We start from the raw sequence: 23,066 nt of genomic DNA on the forward strand, positions 1-23,066 counted from the left end.
ACTGAGCATTATGTTACGTTTTCTTGTAAAATAGTGTTTTGTAATGATGAAAATGCAATGTTGTAGGAGCAATAAACTAACATTTCATGAAAATTCATGAAGCTTTAGTGCTGCTTTTTGAATTTGTAGGTATAACAACCATCAATAAAAACCTCCTCATGATGCCTGACCTGAAGTGTAAACTATTTCTGTTGGTTTTATGCTAACATGTGATTCAATATGTGAGCAGCAGAGATCTTGACAAGTTTTATTTGAAGACATATTAGACATGTTCCTGCCTTCAACCTTTAGATGGCAGTGCTGCGTTTCAGTTGGAGGCAGTGAGGTGGAGCTGGTTAACACGAGTCAGTAGTAAAATTAAGAAGTTGGCTCTGAAAATTCATATTTACAGTTGACAGGTAGACAGCTCAATGGGAATATTATTCTTACATTGCCAGTTTCCCAGAAACATAATCTCAGCAGCTCCTCTTTGTGTCTGTTCCCATTTCTCCAAACTCTCTGAGCTCACAGACATCTTACACGTCTGCTGCAATAGAAAAATGGGCTATTAGCCTAAAAAAATTACAACTGATACTGATGGTATGCCTCCAGTGCAATTTGTAGTGTGGGCTGACTGACTACTCTGAAATGTCACTGCCAAAACAAAGAAAATGAGAAGCCATGATAATATCAGCTGCAGCCTGAATGATGAACAATGGAATAACGGTCTTATTTGTGTTATTATTGCTCGCCTTTTTTCTGTAGTTTCATATTTACTATAGAATGAAGAGCAGGAGGAAAAACCCAACACAAAGCCACAACAGCAAATTACTGGCAGTGAAATGAAGCCATGTGGGTTTCTTCATTTTTCCATCTTGGCCTAAAAAGATTTATGTCATAGTGTTACTCAATCTGAGCTGGATAGGAACAACATGCATGCTCTCTGCATACAATAAAGATCATAAAACACAAAGTGCAAGTATGTGAGTGTTTAATAAATAACAATATCAATAACAACGTTTTAACAAAAGTTTTGTTTATATCAGACCTGGGTCAAATTGTACTTCCAAAGAGCCTGGGTTGCGTCAGACTACTTAGAGTGAGTTGTGCTACAGGGCAAAATAATCTGAGGGAGAAAAATACGACAATTATGATTGTGTTCTCTCTTGCTCTGTCGCTTAAGCTGCGGTTTAAGGTTTAAGACAGGTTTAAACCTGTACTGTCTTCAACAAAATCATATGGCCTCTTAAATCCCATTACTGTGTCCTCTGAATCTGTGGTTTATTAGTCAAAATCCAGCTGCTGTATCCTGTAGAAATCATCTAAATGGCACTGGAGGTCATTGTATCTGAGATTTAACTTAAACCTGCTGCAGAGGTTTAATGAAGGTTTGTCATAAAATTTAGTGTGAAGGCAAATTTCTACAGCTCAAATCATTTCATTAATATATGAAAGTATGAGTTTTTCACCTCACATGATCCCACAAAGGCAAATGTCTGATTACATTACAGTGTAAATTACATTTACAGTAACAAGGTGTCACGTCTGCTCTTTATGGAGCAGCACAAGTCCAGTACCTGCAGACATGAGGTCAGTTTGTCACCAATTTAGCCAGTATTAGAAAATATTATATATATATATACAGTAGGGTCCAAAAGCAAAGTATAACTGGACTATAAATGATAAAGCACACACTGTATATTGTTCCAGTGGTATTTCTGAAATCTTTCCATAGCAGTTAGTGATCATGGAAAATCAGACAGCTGAAAGCAGTTTCCTTAATTACCATTTTCTGTCTGAGTCTGAATCACCAGTGTATAGCGAAGTGAAAGATAAAAACCCTCTACTTTTACTCCTACACGCAAACGTAAGAATGCTATTTATCAAATTTCTTACAACTTAAAAACTCTCTCAACTTTAAGAGACCTGCAGAGGTCCCTTCACTACATGCGTTGAGATTGTACAAAATATGTTGGCTCATGATGAAAAATGTATAATATAGTTCAGAAGAGAATTCGTCTTAGCCTATTATTTGAATATGATTTCAACATTTGGTAGGATGTGACTTCACTTTCTTTTTTCCTTTTTTTTGCATTCTTTATGTTTGAATAAAGCTGGCATTTATTTTGTAGGAGTCACTTTTCATGCATCTTTTATGTCAATGTGGTTTTCTTGTTTCCATTGTCGCCAGTTTCCCATTATTCCATCCATATTATCAATCCTTATTTATAATAAATATATTACACTGTTGTTGTTTCACGTGGTGATTGGTACTGGAGATATTAAGGACTAAAAAAATAATATATGCTTTTTCCAGAATAACATATCACTGTGTAGAATATAAGTATTTCTTAAATGTATAGTATTGATAATATGTAGATGTAAGGTAAATTCTTGTCTTGTTTGAAAAAGCAATCAGGTCCAACATCTAAACCTCTGCAAACTGAACCTGTCATAAACCACAGCGAAGATAGACGGATGTTAAGTGACAGCAGCTCAATGTTTGGTACTCCAAACAGATAAAACTGAAGCTATAAACCAGCTGCAGATACTATTTGACCCAGGCCTGGTCTATATACTGTACATGCAGTCCTGATACTTTGACCTATACCAATAATTTACTTTGTGCAGAGGGTGAGAAGTCTTTGGTGATAAAGTTATGCAGAGAAAGTCATAACTTTCTGCACGTTAGCATGAGTATGTCTGTGTGACATGTATGAGTGTGTACAGTATGTTTTGTATTTGACCTTTTGAGTGTGTAAGTCTGATGTGATGTGCAGATAAAGTCTTTACTGTCGCCATGACTTGCGGCTGAGCACGCACACACAGGCCACGTTGATGCGTATGAGCCTCCAAGCCACCAGGTTCTTAAAGGAAGTCAGCGCTCGTACAAAAGTGTGTGAGTTGGTGCAGTAAGAGTTCCAGTGTCTCGCATCGATTCCCAAACAGCCCGAGTTGCCTGAGCGGGCGCTGTGACATGTCGTCTCAAAGAAGTACTGCTTCTTGTTGACGTTGTTGATGTTCACGTCTGGTAGCACTGTCACCTCGTTGCCTGAGATGTCTGTGGCCTTGGTCTTGTTACCCACCCAGACGCTGACGCTCTCACACACTGAGTACACCCCGCGGTGCTGAGGCTTCCCCGCTGCCCTGCGGGTCCTCCTGCCGGCACCTTGTGAACCTGCCGGCTCTGCATCAGGGGGCTGAGCGCTGAAGAGCACCCTGGGTGAGAGGTAGCGGCGCTTGGTGAAAAGTTTGGGGTCCACTGTGGGGATGATGTTGGGGTTGATGCCTGGATCCTGCTGCTGTGCTGTCGTGGCTGCACACGAGTCCCCTCTGATGGCGGCCATAGCCCGGGCACTGAAGAAGAGGAACAGGACCAGCATAGACGACCTCATGGGCACACAACCTGAGGGAGTCAACAACCACAGAAAACACTCCTGTTAGTGCAGATATATTCTTTATTCACATGCTGATAAGGCCTTGCTCTGGTATGTTACATGCTGTATTTATCACACATTTAAAGGAATGTTCTATTTTGAGGGAATTCTACCGGAAAATTGTCCTACTTCCTGCACAGTTAGATAAAATCCTGGATACCTTTTTATGTTCCTGATGCAGTTGTGAGGTACAGAAAGGTACATGTGCACATACCATCCTGTATTTAGGCCAAGTGCAGGAGAACAGATTCAGTAAAGGAAAAATTCTCGTGTGTCTCGTTTCATACCAATAAATTGTTGGGGGCTTTACTCTGGTTTGGGGATACTCTCCATTTTCTGTTTGCAGTTTCATGGTACAACATGTTGAGCTGTGATCAACCTAAATTAGGTGCATGCATGTAGCAGCTCCTCTTTAAAGTGCAAAAACACACATTCCTTTACACTAAGGGTTTAATGGACTTGCATTAACAGTTTTCACAAGTACAGTACATGAAAAGATTCCTGTGTGACATACAGTATATAGTTTTACAGAAGATTTACAGGAATTTCTTGATCTACAGTGCTTCCTCCAAGGATGTTTCCCAATTGCACAAGCTGCACAAATTAAATGGTTATGTTTACATTCTAGATGATTAAAGGTCTAATCATTTGGATCGCAGATTCTACCTTTGAGGTTAGGGTTAAAAGTTAGAGTCTGCCAACCCTACTGAAGGAGGCAGGATATTGAGTACTGCCAGAGAGGCTCAATTATTTTTTATTTGTTTGTGTAAACAGGAAGTGATTGAATGTTTGATATCTAATTTAGTGGTTAATTGTGAAATTATTAACTTAATAATATCCACAGAGAGGACAGTGGCGTCCGTGTATTATGAGCGGCTGTCTGCAGGATTATGGAGGACAGAGAGATTTGTATGAAGGATGTAAACTCTTATCTAAATTTCATCTAAATTAAAACATTTTAATGCTACTTTGAAAATGGGTCTTTTGAAGCTGTAATTTCCACATTTTTATGGATGAATAAATTGCAACTTGAACTGTGACTATTTGTGAATTATAATATATAGTTTAGTTAGACATCAATTTTGGAGATTGCTTTATGAGCCCAAACACTTTTCGCAATTTGAGGCGAGCTCAGCTAAATTTGCAGTTTAATATAATCCTCAAACTGTTTTCAGAGGCACGAAAAAGAAATTAATGAGCTCATCTGTGGTTTTGCAGGAAAAAATAGTACAACTCCCCAGAAACAGAGCTGAGTTCCCTTTGGACCAGTGAAGAATATGATATACATAAATACTGCAGATCTTACAGGATATCCATGAAAACATGAGCCGAGAGTGTCAGGTATAAGAATAGATCAGACACTGTTGTGACATCGCACATCAAACTCCACACATCAGAACACACAACACAACATCTGAACCTCGCTGGCTTGCATAAATTAGCAGCCTGTGTACTGTATTTAACACAGAACAAAAGGAATCACAGGCATGTTAACACCTGAGACGACGCTGCTAGCAGGCTCCGTCAGGTTGGTTTATTATGAGCTGTGTTTGCCTCAGGTGTCGGTGTGAATGGTCATGGGTTAAAAATGTTGGCACAACAAATCAAAAGAAAAATCATAGCCTATACAGAGGTACATAATGTGAGATATGATTACACAATAAACCCTTGTGAAGTCTGTCCAATTCAGCTTAGTGTTTGTCCTCACACCTCACCTCTCTGCTCTCTCCTTCTTTGTGAGATAAAGCATTTAGACATGAAAAAAAACCCCATGAAAGCTCAATTTTAAGATGATTATTATAATTGCTATGAACAGATAAGACCACCACAGAGGAGATTGGAAGGAGACTATTAGGTGCTAATTTGTTTAACTGCTGTAGGACACATGAATCTACAGTTGATATCACAACATAAAACAGGAAACATTTGTACAGTGGGAAAAGCTCGTAAGATTTTGAAATCAACCCCAGGGTGATGAAAATGTTACAAAAGAAAAAAAACCTTTGAATGAGCACACTGCCTCCCCAGTGGCAACATCTTTTTTTTTTTTTTAGCAGGAAGTAAAAGGGTCTTAAGTTTGAGAAACACAACAAAATCATTAATGCGACAATTATGGTCACTTATACAAAGTTGTCATAAAAAAACTGATGCTGACGCTGCTATCTGAAGCACACTTTATAGGACATGCATCTCATACAGTATGTGTGCAAAGCGGTCGTTATAGAGCTCTACTGAAGGATTAGGTGCGTAAAAACTGTCAGCTGATATTTTCATATGTCACAGCGGGAGATTAATAACAGGCGTAATTAATAACAACAATGACAGGTTGGCTCACTACTGGAACATCTAAATGTTGTTAGATCAGTGCTTTCCTGTTGTTACAAGTCAAAATAATTACTGTTAAAAAGGTCTGTTGACAAGTGGGATAGATGAGGAGTTACCTGGAAAAGACAAGGCCAAATCAGAAATGTGTTACATATAAGCAAATGGTCTGATAAGGTAGTTTTATCTACCTTATCTATTGCATGTCAGTCTGTCTTGGAACAGGGATCCCTCCTCTGTTGCTCTTCCTGAGGTTTCTTCATTTTTTTCCCTGTTTAAGTGTTTTTTTTGGGGGGGTGGGGGGTGGGGGCAGTGGGGGAATGGGGGGGAGGTTCCTTATCCGAATCGAGGTTCTAAGGATAGAGGATGTTGTATTGCTGTACAAAAAAACTGACTTGACTTGAAACTTCCTTACTACAGTATAAAGAGTTTATTTACTCCCAGACAACAGAGCAGATGTAGTGCCTTCTGCAATAAGGTCTAAATAGCAGCTTCCTCTGCCAAACTACAAATACTGTGATTATTATTGTTTTTGTTTTATATTATATTGATGACTATTCTGTGTGCAATGCGGCTGACACTGTGAACTGAGCTTTGTTACCATGTTAAAGGAAGTATAGCGCTGGACACATCGCTGTTCAAGTTGGCTTATCATGATGAGTGAGCTTGAAGAAGCTGTACGTGAAAAGCGTCATTTCCTCCAAAAAAAAACCCAACTCTTATGTTGCAGAAAAATAACTTCTCGAGCATTACTGTAATTTCTACGTATGCTAATATGAACTCAACCAATTCAAGTTTCTACTAACCTAAAACTTTTGTCACACTTTAGGATGTTATGACGTACAGTAGTGTGCAAACACAATCTTAAACATGACTAAATGAGGAGGAATTAAGGGTATTCTCAACACACTGATTGGTCTACATGCTACTACATCTATCAGTAGGAGATATACTTTTTATGCTCTTCTTTTTTTAGGGGAGGGACTCTCATCCATCCATCTCAGTACCTTTTCAGTGTCTCCTCAGGGGAACTGTAGCACCTCGGAGGCACCTAGAGGACGTGATTAGAGCGTACTGTGTTCTGGGCTCCTGCCATCAGGCCTGGCTGTGGCCCCCATCCAGCACACCTCTGCCTTCCTCTGCCTCCACTCCTCAGCCCTGTTGAAGCAGAGAAAGTGTCTCACCAGGCTCGTAAACCCACTGTAAACACATTCTTTGTGAGACTGACGCGGGAAGAGAAAGTTAATATGTTATTCCCGCTCACCAGATACTCACATAGTGAACATACCGAAATAAAGAAGCAGACCTGCATAATGTAGATTATCTACAGTGGAAACATGTAGAGTTTAATAGTAAATAATGTCAGCATTCTTGGATATATATTAGCTTTGACAGTTTTGTTGCTGATGCTGTTGATTTAAACTCTACTGTGCCTTAACAGACAGATATATTGCTGGATATTTTAGGAGATTAAGTTCAGGAGAATATTTAGGAGCAAGTAGAAACAAGAACATTTAAGAGTTTGGTATTTTGCATATGAAGCCACACCAGCGGGGTTAAAGAGGTGTAAACATTACAAAATATTTTCTCAAGTCAGGATACTGTCTGCTTTGCCTCTCTCTTTTAAATTTTCAGGATTGATTTCCCACCTTCAGGAGAATTGACTGATTGATTGATTTGATTGAAATTCTTTATTGACAATATAAAATATATACACGACATAAATAAATAAATAATATATGCACAGCCTCAACCAGGAGGCATCATATCTTAAAACAGTAGTTGTCAAAAGGATAAAACACAATAAAGCCAGAGAGCTTATTTCCATTGTGGTCCTTTGGGTGTGTGTGTGTGTGTGTGTGTGTGTGTATGTGTGGTGGGATATATATTCAGTACAGGGTATCAATTCAGTAATTAATACATGAGTCAATATAACAATATACAGCAGACATTTATCGCACTATGATTCATTTTTGTACAGTGTGAAATTCAGCCACCAGTCCAGCTAGACAATCCATCACAGTTAACCAGAAGCTTTAATTTTGTTTTGACATTTTATCTCATTGTTGTGCCTCTGCGCTCAAGTTTCCCTGAGGTGAATGTTTTCATGTGAGCGGACTGTGCGTCATGTTATACTTTGCTTTGTGTCAATCGGCTGACACCCACAGAAAGAAAATGAAGTCTCTAAACAGACAAATAATCCCTGAAAACGTCTTGCTCACAAGTTTGATTGCCATGTTGATATATGCTTTTTTAATAAGGGTATCTTTAAAATGACTTTCAATCATGGCTGAAGAAACACTGAACAGGATATGGCATGCTTGCAAAATGACAGGAACGTAAGCTATAAGCTAAGTAAATGGGCTGTAAATCTAAATGACGGTGGTGTACTGCTGTAAAGAATGTACTCTGGCACGGGAAGTGTTCATGTGTTTATGGCACCTCGACAAGAGTGGTCTTTGGCTGTCAAGAGATTTAAACCTGTGACCTTCTAACAACAGGACAGACTGTTTAAGAAAAAGGTCATGCTGTGTTTGTGTTCTTGTGACCCCACTACATACACTGAAAACATCCTCTCAGCCTCAGTGTGTGTCTATCATAACAATCATTCTTCTTTTCTGCAGAATGCAAGGCAATTATTTGCTGGATTAACACTGATGTAAAACTAACAAGAAGTCTATTCCAGTTGTGTATTCATGCTACATTTGTTGTCTGACAATGCTGAAGTATATTTAAATGGACATAAGAGCAAATCAGTACATGTACTATATGTGTCTGAAGCTATTTGTATGTACATACATGCGGAAAGATACACAATATATTTTGAGCATCAAAGTTCATCCTTGACCTTAGATACCATACAGACTCAAGTTTGATTTACTAGCTGTTTCTGAAGCTTTCAGCCATATCACATGGTCTTCATCGGTGGATGGAGTTTGCTCAGTTATCATGAAGATATGTGAACTCAATACAAGAGGAAATCATATAAAGCGGACCTTGAGTTAGGATTGTTTTATCTATTTATTTATTAAATTACTATATATACAGTTATCTACTATATTACTGTATATTTTGTACTAGTGTATAACAAAAGAACAAAGGTTCATTGCTTCTCTGGCCACAGTACCTTATACAGCTGATTTACTTAAATTTATTACTAAATCTCAAGACATTAACTTGATACAAAAATAAACAGGTTTGAGAGGCTCAATTACTGTGTCACTAAATGCTAGACTGGACAAAAATGGACAAGAAGTGTCACATTCAAAGTGATATTCATGTAAATGTTGATGTGATTCAGTGACTACAGGCAATACAGAGACCTAAGAGACCATGAATAAAACAAATCTAGACAAATGTGATTAAATATGTATTGCACATTCTTAAAATGAGGTAGGTGAATATATAATATTTTAGATGTATATATTAGCTATATGTATATTAAAACGTATTAAAGTGTACCCCCCCCCCCCCCCCCCAGGTCTGAGCCTAACCCCACCCACTACATATTTCAGAAAAATGCAAAAAAGTGGGCAAAAGGCTGAGGGGGAGTGGGGCGTGGATGTGTGAGGCAGGACAGCAGGAGTTGCTCAGTGACATCCCCTGGCCAGAGAATGATACTACTACTACTACTACTATTACTACTACTACAACTACTACTACTACTACTACTACTAACAATAATAATAATAATAATAATTTTCACATGAAGACAGTTTTAGCCTCAGGAGCTAACAGCAGCACTTGACCTGCTGGGGGAAATATTTCTGCATCAGCATATATTTGAAAATGAGCTAGGGCGGTTTCACAGACTCACACTCAAGGGTGGGGGCTGGGGGAGGTGGGAGTTAATATTCTACCATTTAAATTTCATGATGTAGAGAACTCTCAAATGGTCGACCCTATGTCAGCATTGGCCCCACCTTTTCAGGGCTGATTTTAAACAGCAGATGGCAGGTTGAGCCATTCTCTTTTCTTTTCTTTCTTGATGAGGAGTACAGTGGGAGATTTGGAAAAATGACAAGATGTGAATATTTGAGCTTTAAGTTAAAGCGTAATAATAATGCAATCATTTTTCCTCATGTTGATGCGTGATGCGGTAAGCGTATTGTCTCATTTCCGGTTGCCGACTGTGTCACTGATAGTGTTTTTGCTGCTCTCAACTCAGTTAATTTTGCTAAATTCTTCATTACTGTGGATAATTACCCGCTGTACATTTAAACCTACACTAGTTCTGCTCAAGCACTCTTAGCTTTCTCCTTCTTTTAGTGACTTTCTTTTAGCTCAGCAGTTAGCTTTGCAGCTAACTTAGCTTAGCAGTCAGCAGTAGCTTATGTCTCTCTCTCGCTCTCCTGCTCTCTCTTGTTCTGTGTGTTATATGTTCAGCTATTCCTCTGCCGCTTTTAGTGATAATGGCACATGTAATAAATGTAGTTTATTTGCAGTGTTGGGGCTCAGTGAACTGGAAACGCAGCTCCGCACCATGGAAAACAAATCATTATCTATTGTAGTTAGCCAGCCCCCAGTAGTGTAGCTCCTACCCCCCAGCTGCTCCCATGTCTAGAAATGGCTGAGTATATAGTGAGTAATATGAGTAATATGAGTTTATTAGTAGACCAAAAGCATGATAACTCAGAGATGAGACTAGGAGGCAGAGTTGCAGTCCTACACGCTTCTCTGCATTTCCATTAGAGCGGTTACCCACCCAAAACCAAATAGACTGTGTCTGTCCCCCAACCACTTAAATCAGTTACATCTAAAGTAAACAGAAGAGGAGTTATACATAAAAATCTAATAAAAATTAACGCCATCACTGCAATAGTACAACAAATTAGAAGAATTAAATGTGGACTCCTAAACATTAGATCTCTGTCATCTAAAGCTGTACTACTAAACAATCTAATCATATTAATTTATTTTGTCTTACTGAAACCTGGCTGTGTCATGAAGATTATGTGCCTAAATGAATCCACTCCCCCCAGTCGTATTAATACTCACATTCCTTGAGACACTGGCCGAGGAGATGGAGTTGCAACTTTATTCAACTCAAACCTAATTATCAACTCTAGACATAAACTTAATTGTAACTAATTTGAAAACCTTGTTCTTAGACCTACGGCCAATTCTATTTGTTATAGTGCACCGTCCTCCTGGCCTGTATTCTGATTTTTTATCTGAATTCTCAGAGTTTTTATCAAACTTAGTCTATACTACAGATGAAGTGATTATAGTAGGTGCCTTTAATATTCATGTGGATGTCAATAATGATAGTCTTAGCACTATGTTAATCTCATTATAAGACTCAATTGGTTTCTCTCAGAGTGTAAATAACCACTGTTTTAACCACACCCTCAACCTTGTTCTGACATATGGCATCAACATTGAATATTTAATAGTTTTTCCATAAAATCCTATTTTATCAGACCATTACGTAATAACTTTTGAATACCAATTACTGGACTACATGCCATTAGACAAAAATGTCTTCACTACATGTCTATCTGATAGTGCTGTAGCTAAATTTAAGGAAGTGATTCCATCAGCATTGAATTCAATGCCATGTCTCAATACAACAATTTGGGATTGATAATCTTGTTGATATTGCTGCAGGCTCACTGTCAATGACACTTGACTCCATCGCCCCTTTAAAAAAGTAGATAAAAAGAGTTATCTCCATGGTACAACTCTCAAACCCGCAAATTAAAGCACACATTGCGGAAATTTGAAAGGATATGGTGTTTCATCAAACTGGAAGAATCTCGCTTAGTCTGGCAACATAGTCTTAAAACATATAGGAAGGCCCTCTGTAATGCCAGAGCATTAAATGAACTGCAGTAAGCTGGTTTAAGTCCTATTTATCAGATTGATTTAATTCTATACACAATAACAATGAATCCTCCATGCATGCAAAAGTTAGACACAGAGTTCCACAAGATTTTCTGCTTGGACCAATACTGTTCACCATATATATGCTTCCTTTAGTTAACATTTTTTGGAAACAAATTTTCATTGTTATGCAGATGATACCAAGTTATATTTATCAATGAAACCAGATGAAACCAATCAGTTATCTAAACTCCAAGCATGCCTTAAGGACATAAATACCTGGATAACAATTTTCTGCTACTAAACTCAGACAAAACTGAAGTTATTGTGCTTGGCCCTAAACACCTTAGAAACACATTATCTAATGATATAGCTACTCTAGATGGCATTACCCTGGCCTCCAGCACCACCGTAAGGGATCTGGGAGTTATCTTTGATCAGGATATGTCCTTTAACTCCAACAAAAAACAAATTTCAAGGACTGATTTTTTTTTCACCTACATAACATTGCAAAAAAAATCAGGCAGATCCTGTCTCAAAAAGATATAGAAAAACTAGTCCACACATTTGTTACTTCTAGGCTGGATTATTGCAGTTCTTTATTATCAGGCTGCCCTAACAAGTCGCTAAAGACTCTCCAGCTGGTCCAGAATGCAGCTGGACATGTACTGACAAAAACTGGGAAAATAGATCATATTTCTCCCATTTCTCTGCACTGGCTCCTTGTAAAATCCAGAATAGAATTTAAAATCCTTCTCCTCACCCACAAAGCCCTTAATGGTCAGGCACCATCATATCTTAAAGAGCTTGTAGTACCCTATTACCCCGCTACAACACTGCACTCCCAGAATGCAGACTTACTTGTGGTTCTTAGAGTCTCCAAAAGTAGAATGGGAGGCAGAGCCTTCAACTGTCAGGCTCCGCTCCTGTGAAACCATCTTCCAGTTTCGGTCCGGGAGGCAGGCACCCTCTCTATGTTTAAGAGTACGCCTAAAACTTTCCTTTTTGATAAAGCTTAAATTTAGGGCTGGCCAGGCTTGCCTTGGACCAGCCCCTAGTATGCTGCTATAGGTCTAGACTGCCAGGGGACTTCCCATGATGCACTGAGCCTCTCTTCTCATCCCCCTCTTAATGTGTACGCATTCATGTACCATCAATGCATGTTACTAATTTGGCTTCTTCCACAGAGTTTTTGTGCTTTCTCATCTTGCAGGTTTCTATGGATCACGGTTGTGGACCGTCTGGTTATGGATCGTGGGCTTCCATGGGTCGTGGTTGCAGACCGCCTGCTGCCGTGGTCGTGCTTGGTGCCCATGCCTGCTATTTTTATTGTTAGTCATATTTCTATTATTATTATTTTTGTTGTTGTGCTTCTCTGTGTCTCTCTCTCACCGCTCTCCCCCCTCCCTCTTTCTCTCTCAACCCAACCGTTCAAGGTAGATGGCCGCACACTTATGGCCTGGTTCTGCACGAGGTTTCTTCCCATTAAAGGGGAGTTGTTCCTTACTGCTGTTGCCCAGTGCTTGTTCATGGGAGAATGCTGAGTCTCTGTAAATTAAAGACTACGGTCTAGACCTGCTCTATGTGCCATGAGATAAATTCTGTTGTGATTTGGCACTATATAAATAAAGTTCACTTGACTTGACTAGTATATCATAAAAAAAGTGATCATGTTAATAGAAAACAAATGTCTCTGTTATTTGGAGTAAATGATTTTGGCCCTTGACACACAGCTGTAACAGCTACTCAGTGGTTAAGAAACATGCAGTCAGCAGTCTCGTCCTGTGGTGCGGGCAGAATGGCAACATTCATTCAAGCTACTAGGTGGGCTACAAATATGCACATAATACTGCTGTACAACATTAGTGTGCACTGGGGCATCTTAGATCGCACAACTCATTGAGCCTTGAAGCAGATGGGTTACAGCAGCACAAGACCATGCTGGACAGATGAAGCAATGTGGTGACTGTGATCAGCACCACCTGACGACTAGAGTGGAAAATGTTGCTTGGTCAGATGATGGTAATGGAGGAACAGTAAGGGAAGTGTTTCTTGGCACACCTAAGCCCCAATGGAAATAATTATTATACGCTTTCAGCAGGACAATTTGCCATATCATGGAGCAGACACTGTTATGTTGTCATGTTTGTTTTGATTTGACTTTGGCTTCTTAAAAAAGGCTTGACACTTCCCAGACCTAACCCAATAAAACACAGTTGGAATAATGTTGGCCAGGATGTTTGCAGCACAGTGTGCCAATGATAACACTGCAGGAGATTATAATCAAGTCAGCATGGACAAAATCCCTGTGGAAAATGTCCAATAAAATCCATTTCCAATAATTCAGGATGTTCTGGGGTCAAACTGCCCCCTTTTATTTGGGACAAAAGCTAAGGAAGTAAAAACTATACTTTTGTTTTTCCTACAAGTAACTATAATAATTGTATTTCATGCTGCTAACACTATCTGCAGACACAACACCTTCAAATGCAATTTGTCAGTGAGTGTTTACATACACACTAGTATCCTGGTTATGATATGTATATCAAAACCAGGATAAGACTCAAAACTGGGATACTAGTGCACATGTAAATGCACTCTGTTTCAATTTTTTGTGTTAAATGTGCTGTACTTATTAATTATTTGTGTCTCGATACAATTGGTAGATGCTATTTATGTATAGTCTATTGTACTCTTAATCTTTATTTTTTAGATTTAGATAGATTGATAACTAAAAAGATAGATTTATTTGACAACAATAAAAGTACATACAAGACTGAAGTCACTCAGTCCTGACATACATTAAATTAACGAGGATAAAAAACACAATAAAGCTAAACGCTTATTTCCATTGTGGTCCTCTAAGGGGAAAAAAGTTAAGACGGCAGATATTTGAGTCAGGCAAGACCGTTTAAAACATGCAATAACAAAACACAATCAAACCAACAGACAAACAAGGACAAAAACATAATAATCATACAACAAACAAAACAAACTTATAATGTTTCATATTGAGTAAACTTCTTTTTGACAGTTTACCATAGTGGAATGTTTTATCTAATTAAGTCCTTGTAAAAGCAAAGTGAACACGTATCAGAAGCCACAAACATTTATAAATAAATTCATGTTGAGATTCTGATTCAATATTGCATGAATTTAGCCACAATGGTGTTTATTTTGCCATTTCGCAATGACAAAGTGCTATGCTACATTTGCTAGCGCTACAGCTTTGATTCGCACCTCTCTCATCAAGCTACTCTTAAAAAAAACAATCTAGACATGTCACTAATGAACAATTATAAGCCCATATCAAACCTCCCGTTTTTAAGGAAAATCATTGAAGAAGCTGTTTTTCAACAGCTGAACAACTTCTTGGCAATAAACAACTGTTTTGATGTCTTCCGGTCAGGATTTGACCACACCACAGTACTGAGACTGCTCTTGTGAAAGTGTTCAATGACATCCACTTAAACATAGACAGTGACAGAATTTCAGTATTAGTATTATTGGATCTCAATGTTGCATTTGACATGGTCTATAGGTAATTACACATCTGAGTGGACAAAAATGACCTGTGGAGTTCCCCAAGGCTCCATTCTGGGACTTCTTCTGTTCAACATCTACGTGCTCCTACTAGCTCAGATTATGGAAAACAACAAAATATGTTACCATAATTATGCAGACGACACACAAATTTACATAACCATATCACCAGGGGACTATGGTCCAATACGAGCGCTGAGTAACTGCATTGAACAAATCAATGACTGGATGTGTCAGAATTTTCATCAATTAAACCAAGACAAAACTTAAGTAACTGTTTCGGAGCTAAGGAAGAACGATTACAAGTCAGTACTCAGTTTTAACTGATAATGTTAAAAACCACAAACCAAGCTAGAAATCTCAGTGTAGTCATGGACTCAGACTTGAATTTCAACAGCCATATTAAGACAACTACAAAGTCAGTCTACTATCACCTGACGAGCATATCAAGAAGCAAAGGACTTAAAGTATGTCTCAGCAGGATTTGGAAAAACTTGTCCATGCATTTATTTTCAGTAGACTTGTCTACTGTGACGGTCTTTACAGCTCTCCCTAAAAAATCAATCAGACAGCTGTAGCTGATTCAGAAGGCTGCTGTCCTCACTAAAATGAAGAAATTGGATCATCACTCCAGTTCTCGGATCTTTACATGGGCTTCCTTTCTGTCAAAGAATGGATTTAAAATACTACTGCTGGCTTATATAGCACTGAGTGGTTTAGGCCAAAATACATTTCTGATCTTCTGCTACGTTATGAACCATCCAGACCTCTTAGGTCATTTTGGGCAGGTCTGCTTTCTGTCCCTTGAGTCAAAACCAAACATGGAGAAGCAGTGTTCAGTTTCTATGCTCCACATATCTGGAACAAACCCCAGAAAACTGCAGACTCCAACTCTCAGTTGTTTTAAATCATGGCTGCTCTGTTTGCCACTGCCTTTTATTAAATCAACTTTGAGGCTTTTCTTTAATATCTTACACTGCACCTGCAACTTTTACTCTGTTTGATCTCTTATTCTATTTTAGCTGATTTTTATTTAACACTTCTTAATTGTATTTAAATGTCTTTTTATATTGTCTTGTGTGCTTTTACATTGTCTTGATGCCTTTTATATTTTATGTAAAGCATTTTGCTATACAAATAAACTTGCCTTGCCTCTAGTTTGGTGTCCGTAGCAACGGCGGCAAAGGCTCATGGGTATCATAGTTTTTAAAACCATCACCACCAAACTGACTTCATACCAACTGATTGATTCCTCAGAAACGAAGTTCAAATAATTCATAATTATTCTTTCACAAATTGTCTTAATTTTAACCTGTAGTTTTGTTAAAGTATTCAGTAGACTTTCAAATAAATGTACAACCCCCCCCCCTTTTTTTAAATTTTTTATCTTAACTAGTTTACAAACTGATGCAGCTTTAACCGTTGCTCATGTAGCATTTCATATGCTAGTTAGCTCACCTGCTAACAGCTGTCGTGTCCTTTATGAAGTAATAATGGCGTTGTATTCGGTGATTCCATTCTCGAGCGTTGGTCTTATCAACTGTCGGCTTCAAACTGCACTTCCAGCCGGACAAGCAGAGTTTTGGGGCGATCGCTCAGATGCCGAGGATCAAACCTTCGCTTCATCAAGCTAAGTTTGCTGGTTTTTCTAACATGCTTAACGTGAGTTGTGTTTTGCTTTGGCTCTGCTCAGTTGGTGTTTGTGTGCTTTGCAATTTGCGCCAAGAGGCCTCCCAGTCTGCTGGTCTACTGACTGTTCCGCTCATCTGTTTGTGGTTAATGTTTTGGCGTCTACTGTCTGCTACTTTCTGCTATTCTGATGCTGTCAGTTACAGTATGCAGTATTAGCATTGGTGCCTGAGCTTAGTTTTCTTTGGCTGTTGCTGGTCAGTGGTATCTTTATGCTGTTCATTTATTTAGTGTTGACAGAAATGAATATTCATGTTTGAGTGGGCTGTCATGAAGCTGATTGGACTCCTGTTCTGCCATGCCTGAAGCTTAATTTTGCTGCTTATCAAAGCTATCATACATTTCATCAGAAGAAACAATCTTCTTCAATCTACCTCAAGGCATGAGTTGTGATTTTATTATGTGTAAGTTGAAGGTTGAAGCTTTTAATCACCATTTCCTCTCCTCTGGTCTTTTATTTACATGTCTGCAGATTCAACTGTAGACAATTACCATATCTGTCCAGCAGAGGGAGTCCCCAAAGCCTTAGCTTCTCTGATTGCAAATTTTCTTTTAGTTTGGTAAACTCTGCTTAGATTAAAAACATGCAAAGACACTGGTGCAGATCATCTTGACCCATATATTCTTCATCAAAGTGCCCCCTTAATCTGTTCACATTTAGCACATATTTTCAACCAAACCTTTTTAACAGGCATGATTCCAGCTTCAAGGAAAAGCACCTTAGTAGTATCCTTACACAAAAGTGGTGATATCTCTGATCTCAACAACTACTGTCCAATATCTAAACTTCCTTTCTTAGCAAAGATCCTAGAATCAACTACACGTCTTTATTGATTCATTAAAGTTACTACAGCCACAACAGTCTGGTTTTCACCCGGGTCACAGCACAATAACAGATGCAGTTTCAGTCACTGATAACATTGTCTCCTTCCTCGATAAAAAACAATGATGTGCCACTCTCTTTACTGACCTCTCAAAAGCATTTGATACTGTCAATCATAAAATCCTACTCCACAAACTACAGTCTTTAGGTCTAGTTGAAGCCACGCTTAATTGATTCCACTCTTACCTTACAGAGAGAACTCAGACTGTTGTTGCTGATGGTTCTCAGTCAAGCGATCTTACCATCAGAAACGGTTGCCACAGGGGTCTATCTTTGGTCCATTGCTGTTTACAATATACATAAATAACATAATTCTTCCTAATCAATACTTCAACGTCCATTTTTTTGCAGATGATACAATTTTACATGCCGCGGGCTCCATCTCAGCCCAGGCCCTGACTCATCTTCAGTCTGCCTTTGAGGCTTTCCAATTATCACTCCTTAATCACAAACTAGTTTTAAATGCAGAAAAGACCAAGTAGATGGTATTCTCCACCTCCACCAGTGACTCTGACTATCCTGCCATTAAAACTTTAAATAGAACCCACATTACTCTTGCTGAGTCATACAAATACTTAGGAATTTGGTGTAGTATCATTCAAGATTCATATTCAACGTTTGCCTCGAAAATTAAAATTCAAACTAGGCTTCTTGTATAGAATTAAAGGATGTCTGTCCTCTTCCAATTGTAAAACTGTCTGTCCATAGATTTTACTTTGCCATCGCATTTCTGCTTCTTGCTTTGTACACGATTAAACGGCAAAGGAAAGAGACACTCGTCGTTCCAGACATAAACATTTGTTCTAGCTTCCTGCAGTTGTATATGCATCGATTTATATCTTATTTACTCCAAAATAATCAATATATGGAAATTTTATTTAATATGCACTTATTTCTCTGTAGGGAAACCCGGTATTAAACAGGCCCTGGGGCTAAATTATAGTAGTAGTATTGATAAGCTCCGATGTTACCGGTTCTTTTATTGGTACTTTTTTAATGTTTTTGTGTTATTAATTATCAGGCTGCAGCCTCTCCTCTACGCTCTGTGTCTGGGCTGAGCTCCTCCACACACACGCGCGCACACACACAAACACACACACACATACACACACGGAGCGAAGTCAGTGAACAGCATACCACAAGTGAAGTGAAAATAACTCGAGTTGACGACAACTACGCTCGTTAGTGTAAGTGCAATAAAACCTTTGCGTGTCAAAAGCCAGTACTTTATCAAACCACCTGTTCAAACACGGATAAACATATAGAAAAGTGGTAACCTATTTCAATCTGCTCTGTCTGCAGTCTCTCATCCACCAGCACGTTAGCTTGTCTACTAGGGAATAGTTACGAACAAGCTAAAACAAAAGCTGTTTGTATGTAGTCTAACTGTTTAGCTTAGTTTGCAACGTGTCTTAAAATTTGGCAGATTCTTGTAAACTCAGCTGCCGGCTGAGGCAAACCAGCCCCTCCCAATGAATCAGGTCAGCATCATAGGGAGGAGGACAGGACAGGAGGAATGACTGATACTGACTCATGTCTGTGTTCCTCACTCTTTCTAAACTTCACTCAGTATTGTCATGTCAGGAATATTATACATTTTAATGACATGTTAGATTTGTTTACAGTGAGATATTATTGAGTTTATATAGTGACTTTGCTGTTGTAAACATTTCTGTTGCTGCTATTTAAAATATGAATAAATTCTAACCCTGTTCTGAATGTATTCTTTTTTAAAATAATATATTTTTTAAAAAGCAATTATGTATTAATGAAAAAGAACCGATAATAGTAGTGATAAAGAATCAAACTGATAAGGAGTATCGATACGAGTTGCCTTTAAAGTTGATGAAGATAATAAATACAGATATTTGTGTTTTTATTCTAAAATATAGTTGGATAGTTAAAATAAGTAAAGGCCTCCAAGTTTTTTGTTCAGTAAGGAGAGAAATAGGACTCCTTCATCACTAGTAATCACTAAATGTTTTACTTTATACTTTTCATGCATAAATAGATGTCTTTGCCAGGGATAAAAAGCCATGGCCAGACTGCACCAAATTGCACCAATTAAAAAAAAAAAAAAAAAATTCTGCGGTGCCTAGCAAGAGATATAATATTTGTATATTTTCCTATAGTAGATTTCATGTATTGTCTGGTGTCTGCCTCTGTGTCTGGTTTTTGGTGTGAAATTCACCATCAGTGTTGCCAGGAAATGATGAGGTAGATGCCTCAATTCCTAAAGGATGGGTTCACAATTTGGTGAACACAAGTCTGTCTTAAAACAACAGTCAGATGCCCAAATGAACATTGAAACAGGTTTTTCTTGCCATAATCATTCCTCCTGTTCATACTGACCATGAGAAGATCCCTTCATAATGCACTTACAATGTAAGTGATGGTGGCCAAAATCCACAGTCCTCCTTCTGTGCAAAAATGTTTTTAAAAGTTTATCTGAAACTAATATGAAGCTTTAGCCTTTCAAATTAGTCAAATCAAGTAGATATCTTTCAACATTACAGTCTTTTTAGTGCCAAAGTCCCTCCTTTTGTTTCTATCCTCCCACCACAGCTCAACAGGGAAACACTGTCCGAGGAAACACAAAGGGAATTTGATGCTAAAAAGACTGTTGATGTGGCAGATATCCACTTCATATGAATAACTCAGATGGCTGAAGCTTCATTTAAGTTTCAGATAAACTTTTAAATACATTTTTGTATAAAATAACTGTGTGGATACACTGGAGTTTGCCCCCCATCACTTACATTGAAAGCACATTTTAAGGGGATTTTTTAATAGCCAGTATGAACAGAAGGAATCTTTACTGTGAGGAAAACCGCTTTCACTGTTCACATGGGCACCTGACTGTTGTCTTTAGACAGACTTGAAAATTGTGAGCCTATCCTTTTTAACCTGTCTTCATACTATAAATCTGCTTTATATAAGTTAGCTAACTGAAATGGGCAAAGTCTGTGCACAAGTTCAGGCAGACAACTCGAATTGCATCTCAAATGTGAAAATTTGTTCCTTTTTTGTTTCCGATGATAGTAAACAGAATATGTTTTTTGGATTGTTGGTTTAAAAAAAACAAAACAAGCAATATGAATACATCATCTTGCACTTTGGGAAATTGTAATGAGAATTCTTCTCTCTTTTCTGGTATTTTATTGGCCAAATGATTCATCAGTGAATCTTGAATATAATCGGCAGATGAACTGATAATTAAAATATTTGTTAGTTGCAGCCCTACTTTGTAATGCTATCTCCACTGTAAAAGTCTGCTGTAGCTCTTGCCTCAGCATCCACTTGTTGGCTCTGAGTCCAAGTTTCCCTCAGGGAGAATTTGTTAACATCATTCCTGAATTTCTGTTGCTGAGCTTGGTGTTTTCTTGCAGAGACTGACGAGGGCAGAGCCTATACATCAACTTTATATGTGTATTTATTGTCATTATGTGATCAAGATTTAACTTGACTAACATTTCTTGTTGCTGAGTAGTTTGAGGCTCACATGGATTCAGGTATGCAGTGAAAGCAAGCGAAATAGTTGTTTTCCTTTTGTCAGTGTGATTTAACTGAATCAGCAAGCCAGTCAGTTATGTGGTCTGTTAGTCATGAATGGAGAGGCCACCCACAACCGCTGACCTACAACTCATTAGCTCTAATGGAGTCAGTTTAATGAACCCCGTCTGGGTTGACTGACACCCCAGCCTGGGGTGGCACACAATCCAGTCTGCAGACCAGGAACAATCTACCTCCGTCTGAAAAAATGGCAGTGGCTTCATTCATATGGTAAAAGTCACACAGTCCCTCCTGTAACCTGATAGACTGGGGCTGGCTCTCATTCAAAGAGGAAGGGAGGTGCAGGTGACTTTATCTGAAAGCAACAGGCTTTGAATGACAAGCTGCTGATTACGTTGCTGTGGTCATTCGTGCAGAACTGCTCACCGGGTTGAATCTTTGTGCTCAATTTAAACCGTCAAACTCAAAGGCTCCTGGAATGACAGCCACAGTTAAACTTAGACATCGATAAAATATATTTTGTCTTTACCCTGATAATGATACACTTGTTTTGTTTTTTAAGCTTGCTTTCTTGTTTACTTTCCTCTATTTACTTCCCTCTAAAACTGCCTTGTCATAAATGAAAAAGTACAAAACATGTACTCAAATAATGGGATAGTTTTGCGCATGGTTGTATTGTAGCAAATATTCAAACTTTAGAAAATAATTACAGAATCACTCATTTTACAGAATCAGATCTTATAGTTTTGAGGGTTTTACCAATACATAGGTCTAACTAAGAAGAATATTTCATAAACTGGAACCTAGTGGAAATGATGAAGTCCAAAACTTTGATTATTTAAAACATATTAAGTTTAGGGTTGGAACTGACGATTATTTTCATCATTGATTAATCTGATGGTTATTTTCTTGATTAATTGCTTGGTCTGTAAAACTTCAGTGAAAAATGCCCATCACAATTTCCTAAAGCCCAATGTAACATCTGAGAATATCTAGTTTTGTAGTTGTATTATAGTACACTATAATGTAAGAGCAAGGAGTAGCAGAAAATTCTTACATTTGAGAGCCTGGGACCATCAAATGTTTGGCATTTTTGCTTGAAAAATTACTCTACTATCAAAATAGTTTTGTGGATTGACTAATCTTTGCAGCTCTAATTAAGTTATTATTCTGTTTAGTGAGAAAATTCATCAAAATGTAACCTTTTAACACAAAATTTTAACCATAAATGCTACATTTCCTGTCATAATTAAGGCAATATTTATGTAATCTATGTTAAATTACTTTGCTAGACAGAGGACATGTGGTAGATGACTTGTGGAAAAATGTATCAATTTATCTTGAAATGAGAGATATTCAATTTTGTACTGATTTCATGATAGGAATTATTGGAAAATATATTTTTCACATGGCAGGTTTTAAAACAATTTAAACATAAATATTTTCAGCATGGTTAAATGTACTATGTAGTTTAGCTTCTTTATATTCTTTTTCTTTTCTTCTTTTGGCCTTTTGACAAAAATTTGACTTCCCATGAACGACAATTTACCAAACTGCAACTTTGCAGACTTTTCCAATCTCATTCACAGTGAAGCAGACTAAAGGCTGATTTATGGCGGGTTGCTCTAAACTTTTGATGAGTATCGCTCAACAGAAATTAAAGAGTTGCACAAAGTTTTCAATTTAAGCCTCAGACGAAAGGTTTCAGTCGTCTCCATGGTAACCAGACGCTATCCTCCAGCCAGCTTGTTTAGTTACATTAGCCTATATCATCCCGACCGGGACTAATTAAACAGGAACTTTACAAGTAAGTGACAGACAAAATATCAATAAGGAAGTTCAGTCAAAACTACAATCTCCATGGCGATGTTGGT

General features: G+C 38.1%; 1 protein-coding gene across 1 annotated transcript; it reads right to left on the reverse strand.

Annotated features, from left to right (window-relative positions):
* Nucleotides 1-1,333: 1,333 nt before the first annotated feature.
* On the reverse strand, nt 1,334-18,652 carry ngfb (nerve growth factor b (beta polypeptide)). Its single transcript, XM_042407071.1, has 3 exons — nt 16,566-18,652; nt 6,746-6,896; nt 1,334-3,385 (listed from the first exon to the last, which is right to left on the reverse strand). The coding sequence occupies exon 3, from the start codon at nt 3,372-3,374 to the stop codon at nt 2,769-2,771; it is 606 nt and encodes a 201-aa protein (XP_042263005.1). The 5' UTR covers nt 3,375-3,385; nt 6,746-6,896; nt 16,566-18,652; the 3' UTR covers nt 1,334-2,768.
* Between the last annotated feature and the right edge of the window lie 4,414 nt (nt 18,653-23,066).

The sequence above is a fragment of the Thunnus maccoyii genome, chromosome 3 (assembly GCF_910596095.1).
Source record: "Thunnus maccoyii chromosome 3, fThuMac1.1, whole genome shotgun sequence".
NCBI classification, from domain to species: Eukaryota; Metazoa; Chordata; class Actinopteri; order Scombriformes; family Scombridae; genus Thunnus; species Thunnus maccoyii.

Coding starts and splice junctions, on each gene's coding strand:
- ngfb (XM_042407071.1), bottom strand. CDS start 3,374: ATGAGGTCGTCTATGCTGGTCCTGTTCCTCTTCTTCAGTGCCCGGGCT.